Source organism: Xenopus tropicalis, chromosome 3 (genome assembly GCF_000004195.4).
Source record: "Xenopus tropicalis strain Nigerian chromosome 3, UCB_Xtro_10.0, whole genome shotgun sequence".
NCBI classification, from domain to species: domain Eukaryota; kingdom Metazoa; phylum Chordata; class Amphibia; order Anura; family Pipidae; genus Xenopus; species Xenopus tropicalis.
The window spans coordinates 105,318,024-105,339,811 of NC_030679.2; the positions used below are offsets into that span (position 1 = coordinate 105,318,024).

At 38.2% G+C, this 21,788-nt stretch overlaps 1 protein-coding gene across 1 annotated transcript in view; it reads right to left on the reverse strand.

Moving 5' to 3' along the window:
- Positions 1-21,788, reverse strand: part of homer2 (homer scaffold protein 2) — an 88,197-nt gene that overhangs the window by 18,402 nt on the left and 48,007 nt on the right. The window contains 2 exon segments of the mRNA NM_001016054.2: positions 1,917-2,009; positions 14,100-14,231. Of these exon segments, the coding sequence (NP_001016054.1) occupies positions 1,917-2,009; positions 14,100-14,231 (225 nt within the window).

The window sequence follows — 21,788 nt, forward strand, 5'->3', positions numbered from 1 at the left end:
AAAATACTAAAATTTTGCTTACTTAAAAGGGTAGTAATATTTGCCATAATAGATCCTGAAATATTTTTGACATTTCTGATTTATTGTTATAAGCCATTTATCAGTTATACTACTGGACTCTTTAGTGATGTGGTTTTGTACAGCTAAACAAAAGAAGCATTGGAGGTTACTGACCATGCTGCTGATGGATCTGCAACTGAAATTCCTCACTGCTGGGGCAAAGTATGCTACTATTAAGTTTAGCTATAGGTTTTGAGAACCCACATAAATACTGTCATACAAGAGTGCCCTAATGGATTTGAGCCATTAAAAGACTGAAGTGCTTGTTGTCGTGTTAATGGTCACCAAGGCCACACAAGGCAGCAGGTAAGGGAGATGGGGTGACCCAAAAGAACATATACAGAACACAAAAGTAGGGCCAGCAGTGGGGAAAAGAATTCAGAAATTACAATACTGCAACTTTGTACGAAGCTGGCACTGAATGTAGAAAAACAACTTTTTTAACCATTATGTACTATAAAGAGAAAATATGCAATATGTTAAGCCATATAATCCCAGAAGAAATGGTGAAACCCAAAACACCCCCAAAATATTATATGGGCCTCTTTTTGGCAACACTGGATAAAATATTTACTTCTACCCACTGCTTTTAAGCTTTTTTTTTTTTTTTTTAACAGACAAAGTGGTTAAATATTTTGGAACACTATTTGCTTCCCCTTTAAATCCTACAAAGGTAAGACTTGGCTCATGCTTGGCTGCTATAGTAACATATTAAACATAGCCCAGTAGCAGTATGGCAGCAGCATTCGCTTAGTAACTTGTTTGGAATCTCTTTCTCTCCCTAAATCCTCCAATAATAGCAACTGTCAGTCGTGCAGTGAATGGTATTTAATAGCGTGCGTTCTGGCCTAAACGTTACATTTTAATATTATAGTCACTAGAGTTTTTCATTCACAAGAGGGCAGAGACTTTGCATGGCACTCAAATCTGTATGCACACACACACTTGTAAACAGATTCAAGCTTTGTTTTGCCTTGGGGCTAAGCTGTAACAATAATAATTAGGCACAGGCAGAAGGTTTTATTGAAAATCTATGAGGATGCACAAAGTGACTTCTCCAGCTTGTGCCTAAGACCTGCTTGTTTATACCACAAACATAAAGCTATAGATCTGGGTAAGCTCAATATAACTATAAAAAGAAGTCTTAAACAAGAACTAAACCCAAACAATGAATATGGCTAGAAATGCCATATTTTATATATTGAAATTAATGTATCAGTCTAAAGAAAGGTTCAGCACCTCTATAGTAATTATAATTCAGTACAGGTTTGGGACCTGTTATCCAGAATGCTCGGACCTGGGGTTTTTCGCATAAGGGATCTTTCCGTAATTTGGATCTCCTAAACTTAAGTCTGCTAGAAATCATTAAAATATTGAATAAACCCAATAGGCTTGTTTTGCCTCCAATAAGGATAAATTATATCTTAGTTGGGATCAAGTACAAGGTACTGTTTCATTATTACAGAGAAAAAGGATATCATTTTAATAAATCAGAGTTACTATTTGTTAATAATGGAGTATATGGGAGATGGCCTTTCCATGATTCAGAACTTTCTGGATAATGGGTTTCTGGATAAGGGATCCCATACCTCTACTTCAAAGTTGGGGGGTCACCATACTGGAATCTGTTAGAAGCATCTGTTAGGTTATGAATAAAGGTGTATATTTGTAATTTTTTAATATTGCTGCACATTTGTATTTAATTATATTTGAGCATACCCAGCTGGCAGGATTAAGTCCTATAGGGGTGGTATATGTACTTATTGTTATATTTAGACACCAGCTAGCTGTAGGTGTTTTATGTAGCTAGATGTAGTTCAACATTACAAGTAATATGTGTCAGTATGATAACTTACCTGGGAGTGATTGCTTGAGGTCTCCATCTTTTCTTGAGATCTGTCCCGTGCTAACTTTGCTGCTTCTTTGACTTCTTGAAATTTGTCTGCAAACTAACAAGCACACACAAAAGAGATGCATGACCAACTAAACATTTCTTTGGATATAAGCACAACTGATGGTCTCATTTGGTTTACTCACTGTCACTCACATGACAATATAACATGAAGAGGAGACAAATGTAATTTCTGATGAAATAGTACTCAAGTGTTAAGCTGGTCAAATACAGTTATATGTGCTTAACTGGTGGACCAAAGTGGGCTAATCCAACCAGATTACATGGGGGAGTCCATCCTGAACTATCAACTGAGGGCACTTTTACAGCCCAATGTGGTTCATGACAGATACTGTTTTCTCACAATAAGTACAAGAGGCTGTTGAAATGGTCACCAACACCAACCATGTATCGCTAACGTAAGAACCTACAAACACAGATCAGTTTATAATAACTTATATGATAAGATGGAATGCCTATATAGTGTATAACTGTTCAAATTAAGGGGCTTACAGGTAAGATGAGGCCCAGCCTATCCCAAGGGTCCCAGAGACCTTTTTTTTTGTATAATATTAATGTTAAGTTATAGTCCTGTCCTCAGAAATCTGGTCAGTCAGCCAACTATATGGAAGCTGGACAACACTGAACAGGGAAACTCCAACCTTAATGCTATAGGAGCAGTATGTTTTCTTTTACATAATCTGCAAAAAAGACATAGAGCCCTTACATTTTACAATGTATTTGTATTCTGTTTCAGAGAAAATGTGGGGAAAAAAAACCAAACTGCTGGGAATCCTTCTGTAATTACCAATAAATCTGCCTTAAAGTTGTGTGAGGGTAAACACACATTTCATCGACTATTACTCTGCACAAACCTGTTAGCAAGCAAAACACTGTAAGAAATGTGGTTCTACTGCTGTATAAACAGTCTCTCAGCCATTGTACCACTGCTTACTCCTTGCTCTCTGTGCTTTCCCAGCATCCACTTAGTGCTATACAAGCACCACTCAGTCAGAATGTAGCACTCCTCCCAATGAATAGAACTACCGGTATGTGCTGTACTCTCACGTAGGATATGAATGTTGCAAAACACATATTCTGGTAAAAAGGTACTTTGATTTTAATTAATTGTCGTTTCTGTTGTTATTAAGTAGCAACTTATTTTTTACGGCTACTAAACCCCTTAGGGTGAAGAAGAGCTACTTAGTAGCAGCTACTTGTCACGGCTACTAAACCCCAAAACATACCCTGCCATAGGCAATACTGAGAATTGCCTCTGCTAAAACACACAAAGACAATAATCATAAATGATCAGCATTGTCTATTTTAATAGCCATGACAAGTAGCTGCTACTATTAGCTCTGTGTGTCTTTACCCTAAAAAAATCTGCCATAAACAATACTGAGAATTGTCTTTGCTAAAACACACGCAGTGATATTTATCAGTAAACTTATCAGTATTTTCTGTTTTAGTAGCCATGACAAGTAGCTGCTACTGGTAGCTCTGTGTGTCTTCACCCTTAGCAGGAAGGATATGTGCCTCCAAAGATGCCCCAGTAGCTCCCCATCTCCTTTTCAGCTAATATACTGTATATATAGAATTTAAATGTTACAATATTATTAATTAATACAGATAATTACTACATGGCAGCACTGAAACACAGTGCAATTAGCATCAGAATTTAAAGAAACAGTAACACCAAACGATGAAAGTGCATCAAAGTAATTGACATATTATGTGCTCTTTTCCTGCGCTGGTACAAAGTTGTGTGTTTGCTTTAGAAACTCTACTATGGTTTATATAAATAAGCTGCTGAGTAGCCATGGAAGTAGCCATTCAAATTTAAAAAAGGAGAAAGGGCACAGGTAACATAGCAGATATCAGATAATTTGAGTAGTTTCCCATTGTATTCTACAGAACTTTTCTTTTATCTGCTGTGTAACCTGTGCCTTTTATCCGAAAGGCTGCCCCTGTGGCTACATAGCAGCTTATTTATATAAACTATAGTAGCATTTCTGAGGCAAACACACAACTTTTACCAGTGATGGTCAACAGTGCATTATATTTTACTTACTTTAAAATATTTGGTGTTACAGTTCCTTTTATAATCAGCTATGTAGCATAAGCTTATATAACAGACAAACCTCATTTTCTGCCTGATAACAAGCTTAGCTTCTCTACTGCTGCCCAGAGCCCACTGAGCATGTGAGTGTCACTGACACTTTCCAAGATGGGGAGCTCCTGTGACAAGTTTGAAGTCATGGATCATTGCAGCTATTGAGATGCTGAAACTTTAGGCTGGTTCAGTAAGTTCAGTATGTAAAATATAGCATTTTTAGCTATGTTCATTGCTAGGATTTTGTTCTCCTAATGTAATTCCTTTCTGTCAACGTACACCTATAATTATGCTTTTACAAAAGAGCTTACAATTAAGCAAAAGTGTGGACATTAAGCAGAATAGTACACACCTCTTCATTATCTCAATACAGTTTTAAAGTGATTCTGCCACACCTGAGGTTGGCATAAGGTTGCAGTTTCATGTAGTCCCCAACACACATATTATCTGAGATGAAAGACCCCTGCAGTTGGGCTTCTTTCTCTGGGATTGTACTACAGTCAGCGTTATGTTAGACCTGTCTCCAAGTTACAACTGACCCATACATAGCATGTATTAATCATCTACTACTGCTTGAAGACAACTGACAACTGTATGATGTACACGTGCCTTTGTGACCCTTGCTAATTCATTTCAAACTTCCTTAGTGCTTGGTAGACATTGTGCCATTGTTCTTTTCCAATCATTTTGCTCCATGTCTACAATCTAACAATATAACATTGCTTACTAGCCTCCTTGACAGCCTGATTTGGTACAAGTAATTGAACTCATGGGCTAAACTATTGGCTTCTATCCATAATATCTGCCAATGTGGTGTATGTATGTATACCGTTACCCATCAACACCACTACAGGTATGTAACATAAGCAGCAAAAATTACAATTAAAAAAAAAAAAAGAATATGTAGGTGTCAAACAGCATTGGTTTAGAAGAAATCAGTTTAGCATTTATATAACGAGGTGTATAATATTTTTTTTATATGTGCCTTACCCCCACCTGCTTTGGCAATTATATTGCTGCACAACAACATATTATGGGAACCAAAGGGTTATTAGTAAACAATAGGGTACATCTATGGCAGAATCATCTGCTCCATCTAATGTAAACTGGCTTTTTAAAAGATAATTTTGCATTTTAAAGAGATCTTATTTCAGTAAAAAAAAACATTAATAAAACAAATAACATTCAGATGTTTCATTATCTTCCACTTCAGTGTACCTTCCCACACCAATCAGTTTATGTGCTAATGCAAGCTGAGACTGATATAAATATGGAAATTGTAAGCCTCTCATATTGTTTGATCCTTTAATCACTTGCTCTAGCTCTAGAGTCAACTGATTTGTTTTAATATTTATAGGATAGGAGCCAAAGACCTACAGAATCAATTCACTGAGTTTAACCTGGAAGAGGCAGATTTACTAAACAGAAAGTTGACTGTGAATAAAATAACAGAAGGAACATCACCATTGATCATCTGCCATTTGCAGAGCTGTCATCAGGGGGGGTCTAAACAGGAGTGACTGCCCTGATTACTTAAAGGGGACCTGTCACCTAAAAGGAGAATGCAAGTCAAAATGTAAAAAGCATACTGCCCAATAGTCCTCCTGTTGTTTAGTAAAAACGCCACAGTTATGGCTCACCTAATCAAATATTTACTCAGTCACACTTACTTCACATTTTCTAGAACAGGCAGCCATCTTTAAAAAGGTATTCTCCCTTCCTTTCCCTCCTTGCTTCATACTGCACATGTGTTTCATTCCCTCCCCCCGCCCCTCTGCCAGATCCACTTCTGATTGGCTGGTGGGCATGTGTAGCTCAGAACAGGAGAGAGGATCAAGTTACACACATGCTCAGAGAATAGGAAGGCTGCCACTGGCACCTACAGGAAGGGGAGAGAGATTTCAGTGATGTCACTGTAGGCTTCACACTGCTGTAGGCTGCCAGCACCATATCTCAGAGAAGCAAGCAGGGATCTGGGAATTTAGATATGCAGTAAGTACTTAAAAAGAATGCCTTTAGACTTACTTTTAATTGATATTAACCTTTCCTTGTCCTTTAAGGAATAATTCTAAATTGTTTTCTATTGTGTTTGTCAAGCAAAATAAACTTTACTTACACCATATAAATTATTTAAATCGTATTTTCTTCATCCTTGGAATTTACAATTGCAGCAAACAGGCAGGCGCCATTTTGTGGTGTTTTGTTATCAAAGCAGGCATTGCATCCTGCTAAAATCTTGTTTCTGTGCCAGTATGGGGGGACCTGATGCCCATGTCCATGCACTGGTTACAAAATTACATGGTGAGGAGGGAGGGGGAATGTGAGGAGAGAAGCAACATCTAATAAGTTCTGAATTCAAAGTAACTGTCTGCCCCACCTTTATGCCTAGGCATAGGGGCAGGGCAGGCAATATATGATTGACAGCTGGGATTTTTAAATGCCTTTATAATGTGTATGGATGTGGTAATAAAAATGATTTTGGGTTTGATGTTTAATTTGAAAAGGACTTTTATTATACAGCTTTTTATGTCTGGGTGACAGGTCCACTTTAAAACTGTGGGCCACACTAAGCAGCCGCTGTGGGGAAGCTCAAGTACAAACAATTTACCTCTTGGATGGGCAGGCAGGACAGAAACAGCCTGCCAATAGCATGTATAAATGTTGATACAGTGCTGCCTCTGACCTACTTATGAGTAGAGGAATAAAAACTGGCTTTGGACTTGATGAATTAGTATTGAAGTATTTCTCAATCCCCAAACATTTGGCAACACAGAAATACATACACTGCTATGTGTGCTCTTTCTCGCAGGTTTTTGTACTAAAGGGGAGAGAGGTGTTGACAGTAAAGTAACAGTAAAGTCAGCCATACTCTCAGATCAGCTAATATAGCCAAATAAGTGGAACTTAATTGGACCACCTGAGGCCACAAATTGTGCTGATCCAAATGTTTAGGCTTTGGAGCAACTATATGATCCCGCAGAGTACGGTGTTGAGCCATATCCATGGGGAAGTATGTATGTATGTATGTATATCTTTATTTATAAAGCGCTACTTATGTACGCTGCGCTGTACAGTAGAATACATTAATACAAACAGGGTGTTAATAAGATAATAGATAAATACAAAGTATAATAATAAATACAGATAAATACAGCAGCAATAAGTTAAGAGTCGAGGACACAAGAGGAAGGAGGAAGTGATAAGATGTTAATTGGGAAGGGCACTGGCAAATCCACCCTGCCCTCCTTACCCAGAATATTCAGCAGCTCCAACCACAGAGGCAACTTAATTATCTGTGGGCTTTTTTGTTAACCAAGTAAAGGCAATTGTTAAGGTTCCTAATTATATGGAACTAAAATTTCCAGAAACCTCCCTCCACCACATATATTTAAAAAAATAAATAAAAATAATTTATCAAAAAATCTTAACTGAAAAAGCACAAGGGGGAAAAAGTTGCAGGAAAGTCGCAAAAACTGAAACTCAAAGTTTCGAAAGCAAAGAAAAATCTTCCAGGGATTGGAAATCTGCCATTGACTTCTACATGATCCTGACAAGTTTTATATGGAGTATTTTTGGATTCAGTTTTGTCCCATAGAAAACCTTGGAAAAGTTGTGACTTTTTTCCCACAAAAAAAAAATCTTAACTTGGCTGATGTTTACTATGGAGGTGAGAAAGTTCTGACTACAGATTTTAACTTGATTGGACATACGGGGTTTTATCACAGTTTGGTAATAAATGTTATGTTTAAATATTCTGAGGTCTGAGACCTCATGTGACTTAGGGTGGTGCAATCAGTTTATTCTACATTTCTTTTTCTTTTTTTTCACTTTACCTTTTTCAGCATCTAAGACACAATCTATAGATTCACTCAGACATGAGCCTACTGTGTTTAAGAACAAACAATGTTATTTTTAGGAATAGGTCTGCTTGTCTCTCACTAACATTAGTTTCAGATGATGCAGTAGTTGCCATGGGGAAATGTAAGATTTGAGAATGAAGTTCAGGAAAATTTGTAGTCAGTTACCCTTAGCTACTCTAACACTGTTGCAGTAATCAGCTTGCTCTATTAATATACCATGGGGGACAATAAAAATACTAAATTAATTTTCAGAATGCTTAGTGGATTACTGTGTTAAACTCAGTGGACCTGTGGACTGCACACCCCTGTCCCCGGGGCCCCATGCAGCTGCGGGATTTTCTGTATTGTAGCATACCTCCCAACATTTGAAAAATGGAAAGGGGGACAAAGAGAAAAGCCGCATGTATCACGGTGAAAATGTTTTGACCACACCCCATTTTTGTTACAACACCCACTAAATACCACTCCCATTTTACTAAATTTGGCAGGCTATTTAAAGTTTGAACACATTTCTGGGGGTTTTGGGGTCGTTTTATGTGTTATTACAGCTTTGCTAACTCAGGTTTCAGTTCGGTCTTCAACCTTGTGAAACCCAAACAACAATCTGGACAATAAATGAAAAACATTTAAATACTGAGATTTTCTATCAACATGGCTTAGCTTCAAGTTTTATTTATTCAATTTATTTCTTATTATTACAGAAAAAAGCAAATTTCAGAGCTTTCTGGATAACTGGTATAACAGACCCCATACAATGAAAGGATTGGGCTTACTCATCAGGCAGAATAAAGACAGAATTAGGGTTGCCAATCATCTGGTTTTGAACTGGACACCCCAGTTATCCATTAAAAAAAACGGAACGGAATTCCAGCCAATTGTAAGTGATACATTAACCATACCCTGGCATCATAACTCCATTCAATGTGCCTGACCCTGATGTCATCATTCCCACCCTTAGATTTACTGTCCCACCCTCGATACCATCACCCCTGCCCCATTTGTTTGGGTTTAGCCACAAAGGTGGCAACCCTAGAGCTGTGGTATGTTTCACTTTGCACTAAACTGCTCCTCTAGGGACCCTGGGTTTGGGTGCCCTGCTTGCTTGTACTCCTATGAATTCAGCTCTGAACAGATGAGAAGCAACTAAAATGGGTGGAATAGCTTTGTTACTTTTCACTGTGCATGGAAGAGAAGTGCAGAGAGAGGTGACTGAGACAATTTACAAAAGCATCTTCACCGTGCCGGCTCTATTCATCCAAGAGAACATGCACACTTGTGTATTCATCCCCAGCTCCACGCAGGCTGCTTAGAAATTATGCCTGCCAGCAACTGCAATGATGAGGTTAAAAGACCTGAAATTTAGATCGGGCACTTATACTAGTCTTCTGCTTCACTGAAGCCTTTTTTTCAGTATATATTTAGATTAGATAAGAGCCAAAGACCTATAGAATCAACCAATTAGAGAAATATGTGTTTAGAGATATATGATCATATTTGAGCTCCCTCAAAGGTCTTTCATTGAACGTCAAGCATCTCTAGGAATGTCACAGCGCCTTCATATGAGTATTATTTATGGACTTCAGATTTCCTTCATCACATAAATGAAAACCTAACAGAGCTGGGCACACATATGACAACAGGATTAAAGTTTAATTACGGTCATGGAAATATGAACAGACACAGGATGAAACCTAAAGGGATGGTGGCATCCAAGGGAGAAATGACCCAGGGGAAGCAGAAAGCTAAGAGAGATTAATGATAATCAGTATATGGCATGGACAGTGGAGAGAGGACGTTATACAGCATATGAATGATATTAGCGAAAAAGAATAATATTTTTTCTGGCTATGCTATAAGGTTAAGCAATAAACTGCTTATGATGTGAATACAAGTTTAAAACATTTTTTCATAAGCAATTTATTGCTTAACCTTATAGCATAGCCAGAAAAAATATTATATATTATATATATTAAACTCCCAAATATATATTCTTAAGTTCAACTGAAATAACAAGTGATCAGGTACTAAATGGATAGCTGAACTGGGCATATAACAGATGTCTGCAACTATGAGCAATAATGACACCATTGCTTGTTTGTATTATAGAAAGAGCATTCCTACTTCACAATATTTATAGATAGGCTCAAGAGCAGCCATGTTGCTTGCCTTGGCTTAAACACTCTACAAAGGTCACAATAGAATATTACCATCCAAAAGTCACATAGGTTTTTTGCCTTGGTTACTTGAAACTGGGCATGGTCCTGAAAAATAGGCATGGCTTGATAAATATTTTAGTGGCACATTCCTGCCCCAACCACCCTGTCTCCACTCTCAATGTAAATATAAGAACCGATTACTGTAAAATCTTTGGATCTATTAGATGCCAGCCAGAACTTACACATAGGAGGCAGCGAATCCTCACAGTTCTTGCTGACTGAGCCTTCAGAGCAGAAAAAGTAACAATTTATCCTTATTCCCTTGGGAAGAAGAATCATTTCTTGGATCACGTCAAAACTCTGTACAAAAAATGTTTTCATATAAATGCCATATCTATCAGGTTACAGAAGCCCGCCAGTATTGCACTGCAACTATAGCTCTCGGTATGTGCTATTTTAATTAATGTTCAGTTTCTATAGAGTTATCAGGCACAAAATAACCCAAGCTCTCTGTTATTTTAGTACTGTAACATTTGTTAAATTTCCAGCTGTTGTAGAACTAGAACAACCCACAGCCTCAGTTTTGCTGAGAACTATGGGAGATTCATAAAAACCACAGATCTGGGTTGTAAAGGGTTGTCATAACTCACTATGTACAAAACAGGACAGATGGTCAGTTCAAATACAAGTCCACCTGTTGCCACTAAACTGGATATACAGTATGTTCCCAAAGGTACACACTGTCATTTCACCCCAATTGCTCCCAAGGTACTTAATGCCTGTAGAGGGTTTGAAATTCTTAATTACAGCAGAACAGCACTGCAATCAGATATAATAATAGAAATACACTGACCCATTACACAACCAACTCAGTTAGGCTGGCCATACACGCACCCATAAAAAAAGTTTCATACAATTTTAGGACCATGTGTGGGCTCAGAATTATTGTCCCAATATTTTTTGTAATTTTTTGGTACAGTCGGTTAGTCGACCAACCAGGTTAGAAAATTTCAGTAGGATAACAATAAAATCTGTGAATGTATGGTGTATCTGACGATATCCTCGGGGAACCTATAATAAAAGTCACTTCCAAATGATTGGTGTCTGCCAACTGTTTCATGTTCAGAACATCCTCTGATTTGTTATTTTTGGTACTTTATCCTACAATTTCAGTCCAAATATTAATTTTATATTGTTGCATTTAAACGTACGATTAATATCCAAACATTCGTTGGAAGACTCAAATCTGAAAATGTATGGCCAGCTTTAGTTATCCCTTGGCAACAGAAACAAAAACTCCTGTTCTACGTTACCAAAATATGTAATAGATGTACAGCACATGTTACTAGACAAACAAACCCCGCCATGAATGTAACTTCATGCATCTCATTCGTGGGCTCATGTGGTTGCACACATTGTATGGCACAAGTGCACACAAGAAATAGTAGCGCACACAGGACATTTATTTATACACAAACATACCTACATTATATTACAATCATACCTATATTATGTTACAGGTATGGGACCAGTAATCTAGAATGCTTGGGACCTGGGGTTTTCAGGATAAGGGGTCTTTCTTTAATTTGGATCTCCATAAAGTCTACGGCAAAATCATTTAAACACTAAACATTTAAACAACTAAATCGAATGAAGACTGAGACCCTCCAATTCCCCTTCCCTTTTCCCTCTTCCTTGTATCTTTTTTCAGTCAAAACATTAACTAAATCAAATAGAATTATTTTGGTTCCAATAAGGATTAATTATATCTTAGTTGGGACCAAGTACAAGGTACTGTTTTATTATTATAGAGAAAAAGGAAATCATTTTTAAAAATGTTAATTATTTGATTAAAGGAGAAGGAAAGGTAAAAACTAAGTAAGCTTTATCAGAAAAATCTATATAAATACAGCCATAAGCACTCACAGAAACGCTGCACTGAGTCTTCTATCAAAAGAAACACAGGATTTCTTGTCTTCCTTTGTATACACATGTACTTCAGTATCAGATTTACTCTTTCAGAAAAATCGTTCATTCTCGGGGCAGGAGTCTCACAGCTCTCTCCTTTCTCCCTTCTCCTGCTCCCCTTCCATAAGAATTCACTCCTCCTCCCATCAGAATGTGTGATCTGAGCTACCAGCAGCTACAGCTACAGCATGGAGGCTACCGAGACCAAGCTAAAATGGCAGCTGCTATCTTAAACAAACAGAGGGAGCATCTAGGGCTGTTTACTCAGGTATGGTAAAGCTTTCTGCCGAATAAATATTGTGTTCTAGTTTGCACTAATGTAGCTAATCTATTAGCAGTAAAATGCCAAAATGAATTTCCTTCTCCTTTAAAATGGAGTCTATGGGAGATGGCCTTCCCGTAATTTGGAACTTTCTGGATAAGGGGATTCCGAATAACAGGTCCCATACCTGTAGAATAATACTTATATTATATTACAATCATACCTATATTACATTACATTCAATTCATATCTATATAATATTACAACCATACAACAATCATACATACATTATATTACAATAGCTCTTATATTACCATCATACCTGCATTATATTACAATCATGTAAAATAGAAAGAAACTTCTAATATCCTCATATTTTAATAATACACAAGTTTCAGTGAGTCATGTGACAGAAATTACATCACTGATCAAAATTACAAGAATATAATTCATAGAATATTCATGGCTCTTATGTATAATATTACAATCATACCTATATTACGTTTCACCCAAAAACAAATGTGTTACAATGTGTGTATTAAATATTTATATATTACACACATTGTAACACATTGTGCATGTTTATATGTCACACACATGTACACATATTATAAAACATGAATTTCTATGTAATTGCTATTTAAAACAGTATCTGTCTGGTTGTTTATTTTCCTTGGGTTCTGAGCCTCAAAACAATGCAGCAGAAGCCAGCTTATTAAAAGACCAGGAGGAGAACTTACTCCAGTTACAGTGTTTAAAAAATCAGAACCACTGAATAGAAAGGGATAAACAAACACTACTTTCAAATGAAATTACATTTGCAAATTATTGTAAAACCACTAAAAATATTTACTAAATGCAAATCAGAAACTTTCTGAGAATTGCATTTTCTTTTATTACACAAAGATGTTTTTGGATGGAGCCCCCCTATAAAGCAGTTCTTGCCTAAATCCACACACATATCCCAGCACATACTATACAGTTTTAAAGTGCACGATTTTGCAAATGCAGCCATTAATAAAATAGAGGAAAGTCTGAGTGCAAGAAGTGAATAAATCATTTGCAAAGCTGGATACAACTCAGCAGCAAATGTGCTAGAATTATCATCATGATCATGAAAACCCTTCATTGTAGAATGAAGTTTAAGCTGTTCATTGGCAATTGCTGCAGAACAACCACTAGTTGTTGCATTATTTATAGCACAAGTCTTTTTTGGCCACACAAATAATACAAACAAATATTAAATTTGTTTTCCAGAGTCAGAATTATGTGTATGCCGCTGTGACGGAAAGAGAGGCATAGAAATCACAACACAGAGAAGCCATGAAAGTGATACGTATTATCTGAATATAGCAGACAGGCACTGCTCTAATGAATGTAGGAGGATGTATACGTGCGATGTTCTGTCAAGTGGGAGGTTGCTATGGGAATTACTTTGCTGGAACTGTTTGAGGTTTTTTTCGTCATATAGCAGCCCACCAAGATTATTTTTAAGTGTAGTACTTTCTACAACTCCTGCTCTGTGGCTTCCTTCTATCTGTACTTTGTGTATAGTTATTCTGCATATATGGGCAGATCAGCAAGCCGAAAAATTTCAACAAAGGTAACACAAGGCCAGAGATGTCCACCTCTTGTCTGCCCCCCCCTCTGACAGCTAATAGTTCTATCCACTATCCATGAAAAAACAGAAGCCACAAGTCTGGTTATATGTATATATAAAAAAAAAAAAGATAAATACATTCATAAAATACATTAATGAATACTCTCCAATATGTATTGAACTTACCTTTGACAGCTGCTGTTCAGAGGCAAATCCCAGGCCAAAGACTGTATTTGCTCTGCTGTCTGCCCACTGCCCAAACTTCTGAGATGTCTTAGTAAAGGTCATATTGGGCGATATTGTGCTGTTTATAATTACCTTAAGAGAGAAAACAAATATGAAAAGTGCATATGAAGTATTAATAATATAAGCAGAAATTAGAAACTATAGAAAATTTAAATATGGTATCAGGAGAGATGTGGTCCTACAAGGGATTTTATATGGCTCTGGCATGCCGAGAAGACCTCTTTACATCACATCATATCAGTGTTTTACTATAATCTGGCCCCAACTTTGTGAAATGCTGGACAACTTAGTTAAGACAAATGAAATCATGTACAGCACCGATGTAGATAAATGTATTTATGGCGTTTTCCCTTATGGACATTTCATAAGGGGACACAGGTAAGATTGTGGATTATGCTTGAAGGAGGCATTTTACACCACTCCATGGAGTACACCTAAAGCAAAGGGGCCTTCTGGATTCTCACTTCATGTGAAATCAACCCTGAGGCACATAGGGGGCTGCCAAACTAATGAGGAGCGAGAAAAAAAATTGCTAAATATATTTGACTAAAAAATTGTGGGTTTTTTTGTTCAGTTTATTACTAAAAAGCCTTAGTTGCACAGCCTGAAAGAAATCCCATGACACGCTGTAATGTATGGCTTGTACAGCTGGGAAGCCTATGTGCCTTCTTGTACACAGAAACCCTCTGGTTGTAAACTGTCATTTGTTTACCTAATAGCAATGTTGTCAGTCTCTGCTCAAAGCTCAATGATGACTAAATATATGTGTACCTGTTTCCCTGCCTCCCTCCCCTCCCCTCCTCTCCTTCCTTCTGTATCCCCTTTAATGTTAAATGCAAAATAAAGAATTTAATAATTGTAATTTGTTGTGGGTCACAAGGAACTGAAACCAATATTTGAACCAGGATCCCTAGACAGAGAACCATTGTTAGAAATAGGCCAGAAATCTGTTTTGGAAGATGAGTTCATGGGGGTGGAAGAACAGGTGATGTGATAAATGCAATTTAGCTAAGCATGTATATGATTTATAGGTGTCTATTATTGGCTGAGTATGTGAGACAGTATAACTTCCAGTGAAGCAGTGTTCATGATTCTGGACTCTGGAGGTCAGACATGACCAACTGGGATATTGACCTACAGCTCTTCAGCTGTCAGTGGGTCTTCTGGAAGTTGTTGTACAGTATCTATTTGTTCAATAGTAATGAGCATAAACTTAACAACAAAGGAAAGATTTACTAATAAGTGGCAGCTATCAAGGCTGTTCTCATTTATAACAGGCAAAATGCACATCTACCATTTAGCCCACTATAATGGGCAAGAGCAATAACCATGCCTGTGCATGCATATATATATATATATATATATATATATATATATATATATATATATATATATATATATATATATATATATATATATATATATACACACACACGCACAGGCCATAAATGCAAATTATTAAGAAGAGCTGAAAAAGCTAAAAAAAAAAAAACCTAAGCACCAAATAATTTCCAGTTATTTTAAAGAGATTCAGCTCACACATGCTGGTAAATATATTCTGTGAGCCACATGTAAGTTATTTTTAAAATACACAGCATAGATCACCCCAACCAATTTGACCTCCCTCTTGTCTGGCCAGACTGACCAATAATTAATTTGTTCAGCCACGAGATTGAATAGGCAGACCTGGAAATTTATGGCCAGCTTATTAGTAAAGTTTGTATTGTAAATAAAGGACTGGCTTTGGTACTAGACACTGAGAGAACACTAGGGGGCACATTTACTAACCCACGAACGGGCAGAATGCGTCCGATTGCGTTTTTTTCGTAATGATCGGTATTTTGCGATTTTTTCGGAAATTATCGCGACTTTTTCGTTACCAATCCGATTTTTGCAAAAAACGCAAGTTTTTCGTAGCCATTCCGAAAGTTGCGCAAAGTCGCGATTTTTTCGTAGAGTTAAAACTTGCGCGAAACGTCGCGCCTTTTAAGTTTTAACGCTACGAAAAAATCGCGACTTTGCGCAACTTTCGGAATGGCTACGAAAAACTCGCGTTTTTTCGCTCAAGTCGTGATGGCTACGAAAAACTCGTGTTTTTTAGCGCAAATCGTAAAGACGCCGAAAAAATCGCAAAAAATACGAAAAAGTCGCAAATGTTCGTTTTCCAATCGGAATTTTTCCAATTCGAATTCGTGTCTTAATAAATCAGCCCCTAGGTTTGACTTTTATGTCAACTCTTTGTGACCTAAGGCAAGTCCCTTCATTACCCTGTGCCCCAGGCATATGGATTAACATGGTGAGGGTTCTCATGAAATAACCCCAATAGCAATCACACAACTCTATTTATTCAATATTCAATGTGCAAGAGTCTGATAATAAATAACTGTCTATTGTTTGCTATGCATAGGCACCTTTGCCCTGCTGCCAGACTCCCTGCCACCCCCTAAACCCAGCAATTACCTCTCCTGCACTCAAATGATGGTAGGAGGGTTGTAACGCTAATAGCTATGGCACACTAGCAAATTGTCTGTGGTGAATCTCCTCTACCACCTGCGACTAATCTCCTACAAGTGCTTTGAGGTGTCGTCAATATGGACTTGTGAAGAAATAGGTATCTAAAAAGCAAAGTAGAACTAGTCCCAAAAAACACAAAGGATGTTTATAATTAGAAATCTTTTGATCTGCAGTGATAGACAGTACTGGGTGCTACACTGTCATTAAGGAATTAAAGTCATTGCTACCCAGAAGTAGCAATTCCACAGGATTTGTCAGGGATGCTAGGGACGAGCATGTCATAAAACACAAACATCTGCCTGGGCCAATATAGGCTATTAAAATAAAGGGAAAACCTTATTCATTTTGGTCTTTGGTAAAAATGTGATAAAAATATTAGTAGCAGTTAAACATCTCAGTTGTGTTTAATATACGCACATGTTCTAAGGCAAAGGGATACTTAATCATGATGCCAGTGAGATAGTTTCACTCCCATCACACACCAATGTGCAGAAAATCAGCAGCTGTCATCATGTAAATGTAGAGGTGCTCGACGGAAACGCATTTCCCTTTCACAACTGAATGAGCTGAATTAACCTTTTAGTGATGGATACCATGAAAAGGTCACCTCTATTAGAGATTATTTCTGTATAAACAATGCATTATAGTATGTGGCTGGAATGAATCATTAGAAAAAAAGACAAGACTGCCAGCAACGTACACAATATTCATTGCTTGGCATCTGCAGTGCATTCTATGATTAGTGGCCAAGCTACAGATTTAGTTTTACTATTTAGCCTATTGCTAAATTCTATAGCCCCTGACACATAGGCGTTTGTGGTCACAAATGAAAAATTCAAGGTGACAGCCATTTTTTTTGTACTAGCATTATTAGTAGTCGTAGTAGGTAGGTACTGCTGAAAAAGCTTTTCAGAGACACAAGACCCCTGAAAGAGAACTAAACAGGAGAAGTCAGAAGGCTGGATACCCTGGAACCTTAAGGTTAAGGCTGATGCCACACGTGGCGTTTTTACGCTGCGTATTTTCTCAGCCTAAAAACGCCGCACAAGCCACACAGCCCCTGACTATGGCGTTTTTCAGCCTAGTACTGGTGACACAGCAAATCCCGTTTCCATGGTGCTAATAGCACGAAATAGTAAAAAACGCCGCATATTTCCGCTAGGTCTGGCAGCTTCCTTTGTGTATACATAGGAATAGCTTGCTGTGCAAATACTGGCGTATTTCGGGAAACGCTTGAAAAATCTGTGGTAAGGCGTTTTCTAGCGTATTTACGCATTGTGTGGTTTGCTTCGAGTCTTTTCAAGTTATTTCTATGGATGATGATATTGTGCGTTTTTCAGCTGCCGAGAGAATTAGAAAATACGCAGCGTAAAAACGCCACGTGTGGCATCAGCCTAAGATGAAAGCTGCAGACAGATCGAGGCAGGTCTACCTGAGCGTATCAGCCCTCAGATGGGTTCCACCTGACATATCTCACTTAAAATCAGCTATATGTGAATTGGCAGGTTTAAAAATCCCATCAGAACAGGGAGTGCATCAGCTCAATCATATGCTACTCATCCCTCAAGTTTGAGAAAAGAGAATATAAATCAGAGATGTCATATAAGTATATGCAAGCTCTTGGGGAGGAGGAGCCTTGTGTTTCTTAACATTCGTAACACAAATAACTACATTATTGTCTATATTGATTCATTGCAAAGTTTGTTCCCCTTTGTGTACTGAATTGTAAAAATGCACAGTGCTGCATACATAAATACAAATATTCTTACATTAAGACATGGGTGTAGATTTGAATTTGGTGGCTAAAAAAACAATATCTGTAGCTACAGGCAATCTGCCCTGGCGAAAAACTGGCCCTGATCTGGAGATCTAAACAACTCTAAAAAGTAACAATTTTACCACTAATACATTGTATTTCTATAACATATATTAACTGTGAAACACAAAACAGAGCAAATCAATGGATTATGTGCATATGTGTGTGTTTATGGTCACTGCTACGAACTACCAACAGAGCAGACATGATCTGAGCAGCTGGCACACACCCCACACTATTCTTTCCAGTGATAAAAGACTGCCAGTTTGTGCCAGATGCACAGATCACTTCTGCTTCATCTGCCTTTTTCTGCTGCGGAACAACTCCCAGCATGCCTTCACATGATTAAAGCAAGGATAAACAAGAAATATGGCTAATGAGAAACAGGTGAATTGCATAGGTCCTTGCTTGGATTACTGGCACATATACCTCACAATTGGTTATATGCCTCCTATACAATCCTCTGCAAATCCACCTTATTGACTAAGGCATGTAACAATCACATTAAAGCTTTCAGCATGAGAATCCTGTATGTAATAAAATGCTATGTTGTGTAGGAGCAACTTGTTTTATAGCAATCATTTCTCCTTAGAGGCAGAGTTAAGCATAGAGATCAGTTTTTCAGCAGAAAGGGCATGTTGTGACATTTACCTACACATGTGGGAAACAGCACAAACCAGATAAAAATGAAAGCTACGTTAAACTGCTTCTCTCCATCTAAGACACTAGAGAAGCTGCAACATTGGCTTTATGATTTTATAACAATAAAACCTTTAAGGTGTTCTGTAATGCTGAGAAAAGCAAGAGCTGCAGGGAGATATACATCTTCTTTGTATCTTGTTCTGTCAAATGTGTAACTAGCATTATGCACCCTTATTAGAGCAACTCTTCAGGGGTTAACTCTTCCTTTAACAAGTCACTGCTTACACAACTAGCAATTAAGCTCACTTGTTCCCATGAGGAGCAGCCACAGCAGCACATGTGGCATGAAAGAGAGAGGGACCAAAAGGAGCCCCTAGAATGGCCCTGCTCTTAATTAGGATTCAGGTTCTTTTGTACAATGTAGGACTATCTATAAATTATGGAACAAGCAGAACTGGTTCCTCAACATATTACCAACAGGTAATTATGAATAACCACATCTAATGAGGCTTAGCCCCAGATCCTGACAATATAGACTTGGAAAGGGTAGAAAATATACAATTTTAGATTCCCAATTTGACTGTAATCCATGGTAACCCAGTAAATAACAGCCCCAAAAAGCACCCCATCCTCAGGTTTCTGGCCAGTACCCCAGTTGGTCCCAACCAGTTTTGCCTATATCTATCTCTTCAACATTCACACTATGGCAGTTTAAACCCTATATTTCACTGCAAATACTAAAAAAGGCAACATATCAAATGTTGAAACTGAAAAATGTTCTGTTTTCTGTAAAATATCTGCTCCTTTTGAATTTGATGCCAGCAACATATTTCAAAAAAGTTGGGACAGGGGCAACAAAAGTTGTGTAATGCTAAATAAATTGCCTGTTGGAACATTTCATCAACTGGCATCAGGTCAGTAACATGATTGGGTATAAAAGAAGCATGCCCCCAGAGAGGCTGGGTCTCTCCGAAGTAAAGATGGGGAAGGTACCCCACTCTGTGATATACTGTGTAGGGGGCAAATATTGCAATAAAGATCCTTAAGAGTTTTATCATCTAAAGCAATGCTGTCCAACTTCTGCAGAGCCGAGGGCTGGAATTTCTCTAGCATACATGGTGGAGGGCCGCTAATGGAAGCCAGTTTTGACCACTCCCCTTTTTAAACCACTTCAAACCACACCTATTTTATCATAATGCGGTAGTGCAGCAAAAACCCAAATGCTTGGTCCTCACTGCGGGGATATCAACTGTCATTCATATGTGAAAGAATTATATTATGTCATATTAAGACATGCCCTTAAATCCATATGCCCCCTCCTCTCCTGAGGATAGCACAGCAACCTCCAGCACATAATTACACACCTTAGGGACCATTTAATGGCTATTTCCAACTGTTAACAAACCCCCAAACAAACCCCTGCCAGGTTCACCTCCCACCGGCAGCATGGGGCTGCCTGTGTGTGCTATACCCTCCCTGCCCTATGCTGCCCGTGTGTGCCATACTCTGCCTGCCCTACCCATTTGTGCCATACTCTCCCTGCTCTATAACCCATATAGGCTATTATCTGCCTACCCTATGCTGCCTGTGTGTGCCATATACACAGGTAGCATAGTCCAAGCAGTACATCCAATGTCTGAGGTGTGAACAGGTGAACAATATGGGTGATTACAGCCTGAGCCTGAGGTGTGAACACTGCAGGGGGTGAACAATGCAGGGATTGAAAGGTGTGAACAGTACAGGGGATTACATATTTAAACAATGCAGGGGGATTACAGCCTGAATCTGAGGTGAGAACCATGCGGGGGGGGCAGATAATCTCTGTACTGATACCATTTAAATCTTACTCAAAGGTAAACCATCAAAGCAGCCAGACAGGTGGAGGGCCACACAGAGGGGGCGCAGGCCGCCAGTTGGACAGCACTGATTTAGAGTACATAATATTAAAAGATTAAATCTAGAAGAATCTCTGTACGCAAGAGCCAAGACTAAAAGCCAATATTGAATGGGCATGATCTTTGGCCCTCAGGCAGCAGTGCATTGAAAACAGACACAATTCTGTAGTGGGAATCACTGCATGGGCCCAGGAATACACAGTTTGTCACTGCATCCACAAATTACAACTCTACAATGCAAAGAAGAACCCATATATAAACATGATCCAGCCCTGCCACCTTCTCTAGGCCCAAGCTCATTTAAGAAGGAGGCAAAGTGGAGATCTGTTCAGTGGTCTGAACTTCTTTTTAGAACTCATGGATGCCCCCTCATATGGGATAAAGAGGACAAGGATCATCTGGCGCACATGGTATGAGTACTTTAAACTGGGAAGGCACCATTAATGGTGAATGATATATACAGGTTTTCAAGTAACACATGCTGCCATACAAATGGCGAGAAGGCCTTGATTATTTCAGCAAGACAATGCCAAACCACACTCTACGTGTTTTTTAACAGCATGGCTCCATAGTAGGAGTCTGGGTACTAAACTGGTTCCCTACAACCAGTTCACCCTAGAACAATTGTCTGGATCTTTACATGATACTGTAACCTTCATTCATGGACTGCAATTCATAAGCAAGAATAGAGTAGTAATTAGATAGAGTAGTAATTGGAAGCAACCAAAGGATATTATGACTATGTGTCTAGCTAATGCAAGG